The sequence below is a fragment of the Vanessa atalanta genome, chromosome 6, assembly GCF_905147765.1.
Source record: "Vanessa atalanta chromosome 6, ilVanAtal1.2, whole genome shotgun sequence".
Classification (NCBI taxonomy): domain Eukaryota; kingdom Metazoa; phylum Arthropoda; class Insecta; order Lepidoptera; family Nymphalidae; genus Vanessa; species Vanessa atalanta.
Window position 1 is genome coordinate 7,507,172 of NC_061876.1, and position 15,158 is coordinate 7,522,329.

The 15,158-nt window shown below is 35.8% G+C and overlaps 1 protein-coding gene across 3 annotated transcripts; it reads left to right on the top strand.

Annotated features, from left to right (window-relative positions):
* Positions 1-590: 590 nt before the first annotated feature.
* On the top strand, positions 591-15,155 carry LOC125064954 (ATP-binding cassette sub-family C member Sur). 3 transcript variants are annotated; one of them, XM_047672285.1, is made up of 26 exons: positions 591-983; positions 3,602-3,749; positions 3,835-4,210; positions 5,108-5,317; positions 5,400-5,729; positions 5,809-6,009; positions 6,193-6,493; positions 6,570-6,751; positions 6,846-7,161; positions 8,221-8,326; positions 9,204-9,355; positions 9,425-9,669; positions 9,746-9,964; positions 10,041-10,189; positions 10,263-10,379; positions 10,468-10,541; positions 10,629-10,756; positions 10,889-11,044; positions 11,279-11,500; positions 11,955-12,112; positions 12,197-12,392; positions 12,711-12,930; positions 13,058-13,182; positions 13,263-13,554; positions 13,758-13,957; positions 14,753-15,155. In XM_047672285.1, the coding sequence occupies exons 2-26, from the start codon at positions 3,613-3,615 to the stop codon at positions 14,900-14,902; spliced, it is 4,962 nt and encodes a 1,653-aa protein (XP_047528241.1). In that variant the 5' UTR covers positions 591-983; positions 3,602-3,612; the 3' UTR covers positions 14,903-15,155. The 3 variants fall into 3 exon arrangements, with proteins under 3 accessions (XP_047528241.1, XP_047528242.1, XP_047528243.1); XM_047672286.1 differs by having other exon boundaries at positions 3,607-3,749; positions 14,753-15,154; XM_047672287.1 differs by lacking the exon at positions 591-983 and adding an exon at positions 2,206-3,202 and having other exon boundaries at positions 3,607-3,749.
* Positions 15,156-15,158: the final 3 nt, after the last annotated feature.

The following is a 15,158-nucleotide window of genomic DNA, read 5'->3' on the forward strand; positions in this document are numbered from 1 at the left end:
ATGTATTATAGTTTGCAGCGTTTGTTTGCTGCAACAACAATAATACATAGCATATACCTAGTCATGTCTAAGTTCCGTATAAAATGGAATAGTAATTTTTACGAGAGCCCTAAAAACGTAAACCAAACTTATTACTTTTTATAACATGTTAATTCGAACGAAATAACTGATCAACTCATGAGATGGACAGGAATGACTGATCATAAGATCAAATAAAGTGATGTAAATATCGACCTTATTATACGTATGTATGTGCGGATTAAAACAAAACGAGCGCATTAAAATTTACTTGAACTAAGTGAAAAAGGAGGGCGTAATAAACACGGCAAGTAAAATGTAGGTTGCTGGTCGACCTCGTACCCCGCTCTTCTCACCGCGGCTCCCGCTGTGGGCAACACTACACTTATACATAAAAGTACATAGAAAAACTATGAGTACCTAGATAAAGTTCTCCATTAAACTGAATATAAATGTATCAAACAAAACGGTTTCTGCCAAGCTGAGTGCAGTGATCTAAAGCGACATGCAGGCAGCTGATAACCGCACAGAATAAGGTTCCAACTTAATATAATTTGAATGCTGCTACAATGGAGTACGTTCGCTATGTGCTATTCGCATTCAGTCTCTCGCCAGTGTGTCCGGAAGGCTGGTGTTGCTCGCGTGTATGGGGCGCCTCTTCGATCTTAACGACACAATCGACTCACGAATATAAAACACTGAACGACCGTCATGCCATTATATCCGGCATAATCATCATGAATACAATGCGCAGTCATTTAAAAATATTATAATTTATTCTTGTTTCCTACAGTGCGGTCTTAAATGTGAATTGGCTTCTATCAACATTTAAATTTGAAGTGTTTAACATATAAATATTGCCTATAAATTGGCGGCGGTGTTTTTTTATAGCATAACTTAAATAAGTTACCTTATTTCGTGTGCGTGAGAACTATTTTTTTGAGTGCTTTTACTTCTATAGCGAGGTAGGTATTACAACTTGAACATATTTTTATTATTACGTGAGGTTTAATATTATATCTATTAAAAACCTAAGACTTAAGCAATCCATATAACAATATAAAGTATGGTATGCATTTCTTTTGAAGCAGTACTTGTGAATTGTTTACATCGGCCGCAGCAGGATGTTGACTGGAGGCAACCTTTATATACAGCTGATACCTACTTCGTCGGTCGTTTTATGATGAAAAAATATACATTTCAAAGTTGTTATCGCCGATCGTAACTGTACCATTTGCAAAGTGAAAATTACCTACTTCATTTTCATATAACAAATACTTCGAAATGTTGTTGGATCATTAAAGCAATTTACTAAACTGGATTTATTTTTCACTAACACATTTATTTTAATAGACGAGTACCAGTTTGAAAGTTGTAACGCGTATCTTCTACATAAGTAATTATATTAAATAGATGATTTCCGAATTCTTTTGGTACAATTTTAACTAAATATTGCTTTATTTATTTTCTTATTTAGAATTTTAGCTTTATACAAAGCAATTTTATTTAAAGACAGTTTTTTTTTATCTTCCACGTTATTGTCAAAGGTTTACTTCGCTATTTAATGTCAAGTTAAAACCGCGATTACAATACGACTTAAATTAATGTATATATATATTTAATTATATGTATATATTTAATTTTGATATCTAATATACATAATATTTTATTGGTAACTTAGATATGAATATTAATTTGTCCGTATGTACTAAATTAGAGCAGTTTATTGTTAATTGAGCAGAACAACCCGCTTACCGCACTGCAGTAGGGTAACATCTGATAAAATAATAAGTCGCTACACGCTATTATTTCATAATTGATCAATTTTGTGATGATCTTATAATGTTTACATGATTCTTGCAGAGTAAATAAAACTATCTATTTAATTACAAAAATTAATAAAAAGTGTTCAGGAAACTGTAGATAATATTTCTGTGCCAAAGTTCATTTAACTTATTTATCTACGTTAAATTTAGATAAAATATGTCAAGGTATATCAAATAATTGATTTTCTATTGCAACTTGTTTTTCATCTTGACTTCGGAAAAAAACGATAAATATAATAAAATAGTCAGTACTGCTCAGTGTTACATATGAATACCTATGTATGTCGCTGTAACTAACTGTATAATAGACTTTTTCTTCAAATCGCTATACATAAAGGATAGTTCATTCTTAAACATATACGATTCACGTATACAATACGAATATTAAAAAGTATTATTTTATTGTATAACCTCCTCTCAAAGATAACACCAGGGTATCGCTATACACACTTCATTTCTCAATACAATGACTTTTTTAAAGATACATCTAGTACAAACTCCGTAAAAATATATAATAAAATCGATAAAAAAATTAAATAACAAAATTATTATTGAATAGTTTTAGAATATGTTGTTATTCGATTAGTAAACCTTACAGTTAGAACATCTATTGAATGCATAGGTAAGTAAGCTTTCTTTTTCTATTGTCCTTATAACACTCATTTATGGTTCAGTGGGGTTTGATTTCCCACAGCCATACTGATGACCAAACGTACAAGCATATTTGATGTGCTAAACAATAATTCCCTAATTTTTTATTAAGGTATGCACCACGCCAACTCAACTCATGGACGTATCTCTGTTATACCTACTTTGTCTGAACTTCACTGCTTAAACAATCTTATCTTATTTTACAAATTATTATAGGTATCTTTCATAATTATATCATAATATTTACACTCAAATTTACTATCATAAATACTCTTCTTTGCTTTTTATTACTGTATTTAGATATTTTATAGAACTACAAAATTTTAGATAGAAAACGGTCTGAGCCGAAATAATATAAGAAAGTTTCATAACGATCAAAATTAGTTTGTGATGATTGTCAATATTGTCATTATTGTGATCTATAAGTGTAGAGCGAGTGTACTAAATTATCCAAGCGTGTTTTCCTTTACTCGAGATAAGAACGAGACAGATTCGAATAATTAGTATTATATATAAAAATAACATTACTACGTATGTTTACAAGCGTACGTTTTCATAGTATTAAATGTTCCGGTTAAACGTACGTTTTTATCGATAATTTTTCACTTTAGTATGTCAAGATTACGTTCCGTGATTTCGACGCGTCCGCTCCGCAATAAAATTAATGGGACTCGCCTGTAACATGGCGAATATTTATCAATAATGACGTAAGTAAAGACAGAACACTTAAGACAGAAAAACCTAAGAAATACACAGCTGTTACCTTTATATTTAAATGATTTCTATACACGTAACTGACTACGGAGCTCGGCGAACTCAACTATGCGAAGAAGTGACGTCATAAGAGAGTTCAACGCACAACATTCGACTTCTAAGTTTCATCAACTTTGAAATTGAATTGAATTGGTAGCACTTTTATCCGCTTATGCGGATTTTAAAACTAAAATCAATAATCTTTTGTTTAGTAATACTTGTGTGTGGTTGTCGTTGTCGTTCGTATTATGTTAGCACTCATTTTCTCGAATACACGTAGTAATCTTATTTTTGCTAAATTTAATATATAATAAATTCTCTCAATATTATACAAACAACTCATTTTTATTGAGGTAAGATTGAAATGGATGCGGTATGCCAGCACACCGATGCATTGTGCCAGGCGTTTGGGCTCGCCGCCGCGCTACACTCACTCAACCTTTATTGCGCTAGCATCTGCACGGCACTTATTTGCTGTTGTTCAACGCAGCGGCCTCGCTGGTATGTATTTACTACATAGGCTTTGATAACTAATTTTCACTAAATTTTACTTTCAATTATTTTCTTATGAAAACTATAATTTTAGGATTGGTATCAAATGGCGATGGCAAAATACGCGGGGAATAGTAAGTCTCGCTTTGGGGGTGACATGGTGTTGTGCTGCGGCTGCAGCATCGCTTCGCCCTGGAAACACCGTGCGACTAGTTGCCTCCCTAATGGCTCCTCTGTCTTGGCTTGCTGCCGCGGCAATGCATGTAGCATTATGGACTCGGCGCTCAACGGCCCCAATTCTTTATTTAGCTATATACTGGTCGTTATCATCAGCCTCATCAGCAACAATCACATATCGTTTTCTACTCAATGAGGTTCCTTACAACCACGTTGAAGTATATCTTCATGGAGCCGGAATATTTTTAGCATTCATAATGTCTGGAGTGGATTGGCTTTGCTTTTATGACGAAGTAAGTAGTTTAAATTTTTTGGTTTGAATGCTTTATACACCGCGTAAAAAATTGGTAGAACTGGATATGTGAAAATTACTCGCTTTGAATTTAAAATAAAAAATAATTATTAATCGTTTATTTTATTATAAATATCGAGTAAAAATGATACAATTTTTGATTTCCATTGAAATAGCGGTTCAAGTTCGTTGAAAGTAAAAGTAACAGACCGTTTATGTCCCAATGATGAGCTAAGACTTCCTCTTACTTTGAGGTGATGGCTTGGAGCTGATTCCACCACGCTGCTTCATTGCTTGATAACGGGTACATGTAGTGTAATTTAATTGAAACTAAACAAAGAAAGGAAAATATCGTGAGGAAACTTGTATATAAAGGGTTCCTCACGATGTTTTCCTTCACCGCCAAGCACGAAATGAATTATAAACATTAATTATGCACACGGAAATTCAGTGGTGCTTGCTAGTGCTTGATCCCGCAATCATCGGTTAAGATACACGCGTTCTAATCACTGGGCCATCCCGCCTCAAGTTTGTTACATTTTATTAATTTAGATAATAATTGTATTCGGTTTTCTTTTTACATCAATTATGCCTTTAGGCAAAAATTGATTTTACATTTACATGTTTGTAATTCGAAGGTCATAATAATATCATGTAAAGTTGAATGATAATCCCTCAAACGTAAAATGACTCAATAAAATAATTTCCTTAAAGTACTTACTCATAAGACGACGGGACCAGACGCCAGACGCCAGCCACGAGACGCACGTCTGGCGCCACATCTCTTATAATTTCCGGAACACAACTTTTAATGCAAAATTGAAATTTTAAAAAATATTGTCATATTATAACTATATAAATTAAATATAAATTTATAACATATGTACTTTACTTTTAGGTTACAAAACGTTCACTTTGCCGTACAAAAAGTTCTACAGAATCTAAAAATACATTATATTTATATAATGATACTCACTTTTACTCAAAAATAACCTTTTTTTGGTTAAACACACTTTTATATAAAGGCTATTGTGTACCTCTAGATAATGAGGATTTAAAAGATGTACCCGAAGAAGAGTCCTCAAAGACATATTTTAAAAAGATTAAGGTATTTGACTTAAATCCAATATATAGCAACTCTTTGATATTCTATATTTTTTTCTAATAATATTTTAAATATCAATTTTCAGGCTATAATTGGCAAAGATCAAATCGTCAGTATATGGAAATGCTACGTTCGCATGGTGTGGCCAAACTTCTATATTGCAGGAATATTAAGATTATTCAGCGACTTAACAAGCGTCATTCCGGCGTTAGGCTTAGCTGCTTTAATTTGGTACATCGAAAATATAACGAAAATTGACGGCATGGAATCTGAAGTGACCATACAAGAGTTTTTCTCAAATGGCTACGTCGTGCTTGTTATTGTAACATTAGCACTTATTCTTCAAGGGTTGTTCTCACAAAATGCCACTCATTTACTTATGGTAGAAGGTTCTAGACTAAAAATGGCTTTACAGGTAAGTGGAACGGAATAAGTATATTTCAGATACGAAATACCAATAACCATGTGTAATCTGGTAGAACAATTTTTTGTAGAGCATGATTTACGATAAATGTACGCGATTAGCTTGTTGGTCTACAGACGCAGATGTAAATGAGGAGTCCCCATTACTTCAAAAGCCCAAAGATGACGCTAATACACAATCAGGCCTTCTTACGAATTTAATATCTCAAGATACGTATAATATTATGTCCTGCGTATGGGTTTTTCATTATACATGGGCCATACCATTGAAGGCAAGTATGAAAATGTTAAACGAAAACGGAAACGTAATTACTTAAACAACAATATTTAATTTATGACATTATCGCGATAATAGTAAGAATTAATAACTACATAAATATTAATTAAAATGTATTAAACATACTGTCTGTATCTATCTATCTGTTTTGTTTGTAATTATTACGTTTTATTTTAAGGTGTTTGTTATACTGTATTTACTTTATACAAAATTGGGTATAAGTGCGATAATTGGCTCAGTAACCAGTCTTTGTCTCATAACTCCATTGCAACTCTTCATTGGGAAGAAAATATCAGACAATTCTAGAGATATATCAAAATGCACGGACCACAGAGTTTCGAAAATATCAGAAATTTTGCAGGGGATGAATGTCATTAAATTATACGTATGGGAAGACTTGTTCAATGAAAAAATCTTACAACTGAGGGAAGTCGAATTAAAACTCCTCAATAAAGATTCGTGGTATTGGGGATTACTTAGTAAGTTATAAGGATATACCTAGTTAGTATTTACGTATATTTCAATAATATAACTTTTTTTCTCTTGAAATTGCAGATTTTACGACACAAGTTTCCGCAGCTTTAATAACGATTATAACGTTTACAACACACTATTATCTTGAGAATACAATTACATTAAACTCTATAAATGTGTTTGCTGGGTTGGCACTTTTTAATCAGCTGACGATACCACTGTTAATATTACCTGTAACTATATTTATGATGATACAAGCTATGGTAAGCCTACAATATATCTTCCACAAAATTAACTGACATTTATATATCTTTCGACGTTAGACTACCAATAAATAAAGAAAATCTTAATGTTTAGGTCAGCACAAAAAGGATAAGAGATTTCTTGGAACTTCCAGAATCTTATAATACGCGAGATGATGCTAATGACAATTCATTTACTAAGCAATCCGCGGACAATTTATACGAAGCTTTTCTTGATGTTATTCCAGAAGATAATCTTCTCTCTGAAAGGGAAGAATTTGATTTAAATAATGACGAAGAAAACTCGTGTCTCAGCAATGTGTCAATTGTCCACGGACAGGAATATTTGATAAGGTTTACAAATGCTGCTTTCTCTTGGAAAATAAAGGATAATGTGTGGCTAGAGGTTGATAATTTAGATATACCACCAGGTAATTATAAATTATACATAAAATTAATATGTATGCAATGTCAGGTACACAACCTAACTTGTACATATTTTTTTATAAAAATCATGCGCCCTGTAGTTTAAACTGCATTCAAATTGGATTATAGGGTACTTTGATATTGCTCGACTATTATGGTTACTGCTCTATTCCTTCCTGTGAAGTTATATAACCTTTCTCAATATATACAGTAAAACCGGGATAGTTGCTCTACTTTTGAACTATAAAAGAGCCTTATTTTAAATTGATCAATTAACCATACATAATTCCAATGAATACAGCTACTTTTATCTTTGACATTATATTATAACTTGTTTTTGTTTACCTAACAGTAAGTGATTTAGCAGAAATAGAGTTATTGCTGAAATATTTTTGAGGATAGATGATATAGGATGTTTATCGGGTAGTCTTATAAAACTAAAAAAGGCGACAAAATTAAGAAAAGTTTACTGTAGAAGCTTTAACCTAGGGGCTCTTACCGGTCACCATATGAATGTGAGTTTAGTTGGTCCAGTCTAAACTTCTATCAAGCTCATATTGATCTAGGTGAGGAATACGAGGCTCAAAGTTTTCTACTCCGTTTTGCCATACCAGTTCTTTCAGCCTGCAGTTAGTTAGATAGTTTTGATTCATTAGTTCGTATTTTATAAAACTTAACATGATTTATAGGAGAATTAGTAATCTATATAAAAAAAATTAAAATTTAGTTAACTAAATTGAAGTACTAGAGTCGATCGAGATTTTTTTTCTTCTTGTTGATCCTGTTATTTCACTTGTTAGTTTTAGGACTCAAAGAAGACGATGAATCAATAGTTCAGCAATGAGATGAGGAATTAGAAGGTAGACGCAAAGTATCTTTGCAATTACAGCTATCTATATAAGATTCATCAATATCTTGTTATTTTACATTATTAATAATGGAAGTCTTTGCTACTCGTTCTTGTATATATATTTTTTTGGTCTTTGTATGGTATATTTTTAAATAAAATGGGTGTAAAAAGTTACCCTTATACTCACATTACTTTAACCAAATGTTGGTTTCAGGAAAATTAATAATGGTAGTTGGATCTTCTGGTTCTGGCAAATCCTTGTTGCTTTCTGCAATATTGGGAGAAATGTATCAAGAAAAAGGAGAGTTTAATACAAATGTGTGAGCTATTTTTTTAAATATCATAAATTTCACAAAAAATATAAATGTACTATTTGCTCGCAGTAGAGGAACTCAATTATTTTAGAATTTTAGCATTTTTTTAGCATTAGCAGCCCGTAAATGTCCCACTGCTGGGATAAAGGCATCCTCTCCCTTTGAGGAGAAAGTTTGGAGCATATTCCACCACGCTGCTCCAATGCAGGTTTGGCGGAATACACATGTGGCAGAATTTCGTTAAAATTAGACACATGCAGGTTTCCTCACGATGTTTTCCTTCTCCGCCGAGCACGAGATAAACACAAATTAAGCACATGAAATTTCAGTGGTACCTGCCTGGGTTTGAACCCGAAATCATCGGTTAAGATGCACGCGTTCTAGCCACTGGGCCATCTCGGCTAGGCCATCTCGAATGTTCTATTAAAAATGCTTTGATAAAATCCTATATCGATGAATTTCTATACACCTTATTTACGAAACTTATAGAATAAACTGGACATAAGAGAGTATAATGGACATATAATACAGAGTGGAAATTACAGTTTTGGTAAGGTGAACTATGGCATAGTCATAACTGTAGTTGGCTATTTGATATTTTAAACTATTTGTACAAATACAGCTATTGATAGAAAATCTAAACAATAGTTATTTGAATCTTTTTTATTCTATTGGTTTTAATCTGTATAAAGTTACGTTCACGACTCACTTATCATCCACACAAAAAATTGAAAACATAATAAGACTTCGTATTAGATATCACTCGTAACCGAATCGAATTCAAATATTAGAGTCATATATCAATTGGTATTATTTTGTTCTCCAATTTTAATTACATTATACCGTCATAATTATAATAATAAATAATAATATTTAATTATAGGCATTGTTCAATGTGGTACGCTGGTCAACCACCCTGGCTTCTCGAAGGCTCAATAAGAGATAATATTTTAATGAATAGTTCGTGGTGCCCAAAAAGGTACGCTCGCGTGCTGCGTGCCACAGGATTACGACCTGACTTGCAGATGTTACCGGGTAATATATCTTTAGAAGTCTGAGTTTCAATATACTTTCGTGGAAAATAAATATTGTGTTCAATTGTAGAAGGTGATGACACTCTATTGGGAAGCTATGGGACACCACTGTCAGGAGGACAACGGGTTCGCTTGTGTGTCGCGCGTGCTTTATACTCCAAAGCGAGGCTTATTGTACTTGACGAGCCGCTCAGTGCTTTAGACGCGACACTGGCACAACATTTGGTCGGCCGGGCGCTCATTCCTGCCGCACGATCTGGTCGTACAGTCATATTGGCCACGAATAGATTAGAGGTCTTACATTACGCGGACTTTGTAAGTAACTTTATTTCAATCGAGAAAAAAAAATTATATATTAGAATATTAGTAAAGACGGCATTATTTTAAACAGATTATAGCTATGGAGGACAGCCGTGTATGTGAAGTCGGTCGTCTGAATACTAAGTGTGAAGGCGTTTTGAGTCAATGGACAAGACTGGCTGCAGACGCCCGCGCAGCAGCGTCTCGAACTGGCGCTGGTCCAACCGGAGGCGCTGCGCGTGAAAGAAAACAACTTCTTCGAGCAATAAGCCGCTTACAGCTTCAGAGAAATATGTCAGATGATGCTATGGTATGTTATACAAATGTAGAGAGAATTATAACTGACATTGAATTTTGTCAATTGTTGTAAAATGTAATTATGCCAGCATGTGGGCATCAACGAAGTGGCTGGAGCCCATCTCTTCGCAGAAGTGCCCACGTGTGCAGGTGGCAGTTGGCGTCAAATCGCCAAGCGAATGCGGCCACCAATATCACGTCAATTTTCCACTCCTCCTCCGACAGATCAAAATTTCAAGTGAGCAAGCTGTTACTCTACTCCTTGTACATTTTTAAAGGTCTTTGATATGCATTAATTTATATATATTTAGATGGTATCGTGACTTACGACGCGCTGTTAGTGCAGATGAATCTAATGAAGTCTTACAGCATGAAGCAAGCTTGTTGCGTCGATTTTTAAACCGCCGACCGTATCATACGTTATCCAGGTAAAATCAAAACACGTGTATCGTAAGGCTTATTGGTATATGTAGATAAATACATCCACTAAACTAGCATTTAAATTTGTATTTACAGATGGACGCCAAGGAATTTACTTCGGTTATTAAGCTCTGATTCTGATACGTCCTCTCATTCAACTCAAAATAATGGTATTTTTTTAAATTCTAGTTTTCTTGTTAAAAAAATATAAAAGCACAGAATTTCAAATATATTATTATCAAACCTAAAATTAATAGGAACAGTAGTGGCACTGCCATCTGATGACGCGACGCTCAACTCTACTACTTGCAATGGAATTGACACGATCGCTGCGCAGGAGGAAATCTCCGAGCCTAACACAGAAGATGAAGTTGTCCAGAACGAGGTGACTATGAGTATTTCACAGCAAAAGCTTTTATAATTAATCTGTCGTCACGTTACCTTATAGTTTATCGTAGCGCGACACTAAAACCTGTTTTCATTATAACTCTACTTACCAACACGTATACGCACATAGTTCACGGTGTGGTGGGAATATGGTCGAGCGTGCCGATGGTGGGGTGCCGTATACTGGGTAGTAGCGGTGACGGCGCAGGCGGTGGCACTCGCTGCAGACTTTTGGCTCTCGCATCTAGCCGCAGAGAGTGCCCACTCTCCGCTCTCCGATCAAGAGGTTCAAATCTTAATTATTTTGTTTGCAATTTTGAACAAATGTAACAATTTGAAACATTTGATTTTATTTAAACAATATTTTATTATTATTATTAAAAAGCGTATAGTCAAAAATACAGATACTGATTATATAAAAAGTATTTAATAACAAACAAGTAGATAATTACTACATTTATTATTTAATTGGATATATTCCTAAGGGTTATAAAACAAACTACTAGACTTAATGTTCTAGACATGGAACATGATACGTATTTACGTGCTGTGGTGCGCGGGAGCGATATGCGCTGCAGGCTGTGCGCAAGTCGCCTGCGCATGTGCCGGTGCTGCCTCCAGGCGCACTCTTCACGAACGTCTTCTGCACGCTACGCTCCATGCACCGTTGCACCATCACAACTCACGCTCGGCTGGCGTTACGATACACCGCTTCTCTTCTGATACACTTGTTGTTGATAAGGTACAGATATACTTCTTTTAGAGCACTATGCGCTATTTAGTGCGTGAATATTATTGATACAAGTAAGAAAAAGAGCACATTTCTAGTAGATGGTGCCAAACAGTTTTTTTTTATAATATGGAACCTTAATTATTTTCTTGAAAATCAACGTAGCCTTTTTTCTTCTAAAAAATATTAGTTGCCTAACATCTCATCAAAATCGGTGCAGCCGCTTCAAACATACAACAGTAGGACAGACAAAAAAAATATGTTTTTTTGAGAAAAGTACTGCTACTGAAAATTTTTCAACAGAAATACCTTTAATAACTTTTAATTAGCCCGACCTGGAATGTTTAAACATCTAACCATGACCATGGGATGTATGGCCGTATAAACTAGCCACTCGAACAACGATTCTGGTTTTGTTAATATATATAGATATACAGTTACGCTATACCAAATGTTTTCATTACAGAAATTGCCAACGGCTGTGAACAGATGGGCTCAACTAGCATTACTTTGCGGAGCTGCTATACTTGTTAATGCAATAGCGTCGCCATGGACCTTACTCGTAATGATTCCAACGTTTGCTATGTACATTGTACTTCAATCTGTTTATTTAAAGAATGCTAGGTAAGATTGGGAAATTGCAAACAAAATTTTTCTATGTTATAATTAAGCTATGAAAGGCATAGTAAAATGTGTGTCTAATTTCAGAACGCTTCAAAACGAAGAGGCTGAGAGCGCAGCGCGAGCGGTGTCACTGGCGGCGCAAACACTGTCGGGCGCAGTCACAGTGCGCGCAGGAGATCTGCGGCCCCACATGCGCGACGCTTTCTGCCGCCGACTCGATCGCAACCACAATGCTTTGTTGCTACTCAATTCTGCTAATCGTTGGTTAAGCCTTTCACTGGTAATAAAAATACTTTGAATAAAATTTAATATTTGTAATTCTTTAAATACTTATTACTTTTTTTTAATTAAAAAAAGCTAAATAAATTAAAAATAAAACATAATTTAATCAATTTGCCTTAATTTGCAACTCGATTCTAGCTGAAAAGTATAATAATAGTAACTAGTTGCTAAGTCTTCGTTTGTTACTTACTTATTATATTAATGGTATCAATGCTCACTGGTTATACTGAATTACAAATAATGCAATGTAGTCTCTTTAGTTATGAAGTAACAAGAAGTAAAAATGAAATTACAATATAAAAAAAATCATTCACAGGACGTAATGGGTGCGTGGAGCGTATTCGTGTCCCTGGCCGCAGCCCTGTACAGCGGCAGCGGGAGTGCGGTCACGGGCCTGGCGGGCACCTACTCTCTGCTGCTGCCCGTGTACCTCGCCCACCTCGGAAAGTGCCGCGCAGACCTGGATGCACTACTCGCATCTGTGCAGCGCCTGCTCACTGACATCGAAGTGCCACAAGAGGATTACAGAGAAGATTGTACATATTTATATACTATAATAAATTGTAACGGTGAATTATGACATCTCAATTTTATTTGTTTTGATTAATACTTGTATTATATTTGAACTTTTTTAAATAGGATAATTCTTATTTTATATTTAAGGTGCTATTCCTACGGATTGGCAACGGAACGGTAAAATAGAATTCCAAAATGTTACTATTCAGTACCAACCTGAATCACCGCCGGTGCTTCAAAATATTGACGTCGTAGTTAATCCCGGTCAGAAGGTAAGTTGATTTCGCCATCAACACAATACGTATTTCATTAATGAAAGGTATACTCTCATTGGTTTTTTAATTTATTATAGATCGCCATTTGTGGTCGTAGTGGCAGCGGAAAGTCCACACTTCTACTGACTTGTGCGGGCGCAACGACAATTCACAGCGGTCGCGTTTTGCTCGACGGTCAAGACATTACATGCGTTCCGTTGCGGGTGCTACGACACCGAGTGGTTGTTTTGCCACAAGAAACGGTCATGTTTTCGGGAACACTGCGAGAGAACCTCGACCCACTCGCTGTGCACACAGATGAAGAAATTTGGCAAAGCTTACGAGCCGTAGGATTGTTTGATTATGTGACTGCGCAGCCAGCTGGTTTAGGTATGCTTTCAAATATGTAAAATGTGAATGGTGCATTAAATTTTTGAACTTTAAAAAGAGCGAAACTTTTTAGTACAAAACGTTACTTGTATAATTAATTTAGTCTCCCTTGAGATTGGCTGTCGTGTCCGTAATCGGTCACGACGATATAATCATGATCATAATGTATAACCGAACTAATGGACACGTAACGGCGGGTGCAGAGTGCAGCGTGTGCGGCGGGCGCGGATGGGGCGGCGGTCGCGGGGCGCGAGTGTGCGCGGCGCGCGCGGCGCTGCACGCGCGGCCGGCCGCCGGGCTGCTGCTGGACGAGCCCGGCGCCGCCCTCGACGCGGCCGCCGAGCGCACCTTGCTGAAAGCGATCGCTAGCGTCGCCCCTAACGCTAGTATTCTTACTGTCGCGGTAATTTTTTTAAATTGATATATCAAATCTTTTTTTAAGGTTCATATTTGTGAGATTGTGTGTAATGACACACACACACACACACACACCTTGGACTGAAGGATTGCCTCTTCTATTTATTTTTCTTTTCTGAACTGGCAGTAGATTTTTATTAATTATCAAAAAGTAATTTGAATTTGCTAGATAAGTAATTGGGGCGAGATAATAACGTACCGAATTATTTCCTAACAAATTATCCTCTAAAATAACGATGGAAACACGTAGGCACTTTGACGTTGTATCTTCCGATTGTCATACTTTGGAGAGGGTCCGTGTGGCTGACTCATTGAGTCATTCATATTTAAAAATAGCTAAGGCTTTATCGGCGCGAAATTTATGAAATACAAACTTCCAACCCTCGTTTTACCCCTTTAGGGGTGGAGTTTCGTAAAATCCGTTCTTAGCGGATGTATACAACCAATAAGGGTTCCTTACTTGCCAAATTTCAAGTTTGTAGGTGTTATCGTTTTTGAAATTTCGTGATTAATTAGTGAGTGGTATTTCGCTTTTATATAAACAGATCACTAGCTGTCGGCCAAGGTTTCGCTCGTTTCTTAGGGATTGGTCGTCAGGTGTTAGATAAAAAAAAATAGTCTATAGATAATATAATAAGAAAGGACTTTCTTGAAGCTTAACCTGCTTCAACCCAAATTTCATCAAATTCCGTTCAGTAGTGTGGCCGTGAAAGAGTAAGAGACAGAGTTACTTTTGTATTTATAACATTTGTATGTCATTCGTAACATATTTATTGTTCAGCACCGCATATCATCCGTGCGCGACTATGACAGCGCCATGATGCTGGAGCGCGGCACGGCCTCCGAGTGCGTAGACTTCGAGACGCTGAGCCCGCGCGCCTCGCTCTACGCACGCAGCAACGGGTCTACTGATCCTGGTCATACCGAATAGATTACGTCCAACACCATTCGAGACGAGCTCGGCGTCTCAGCGACGAGTCGCAGGTTATTTATTCGGACGCATTCCGTAAATGTATCGCTTTAAAAGAAGACTGAAGTCGCTCGTATTTATTTGTTTGATAACTTCGAGGACCACCGAATGACTTTGTAGCAATAATAATGTAATGTAATTTTGACCACTTTTAGACAATTTATTGTAAATAATAAATCACAATTTAGGTTTATCGAATAAAGCAGTAATAAAAAGA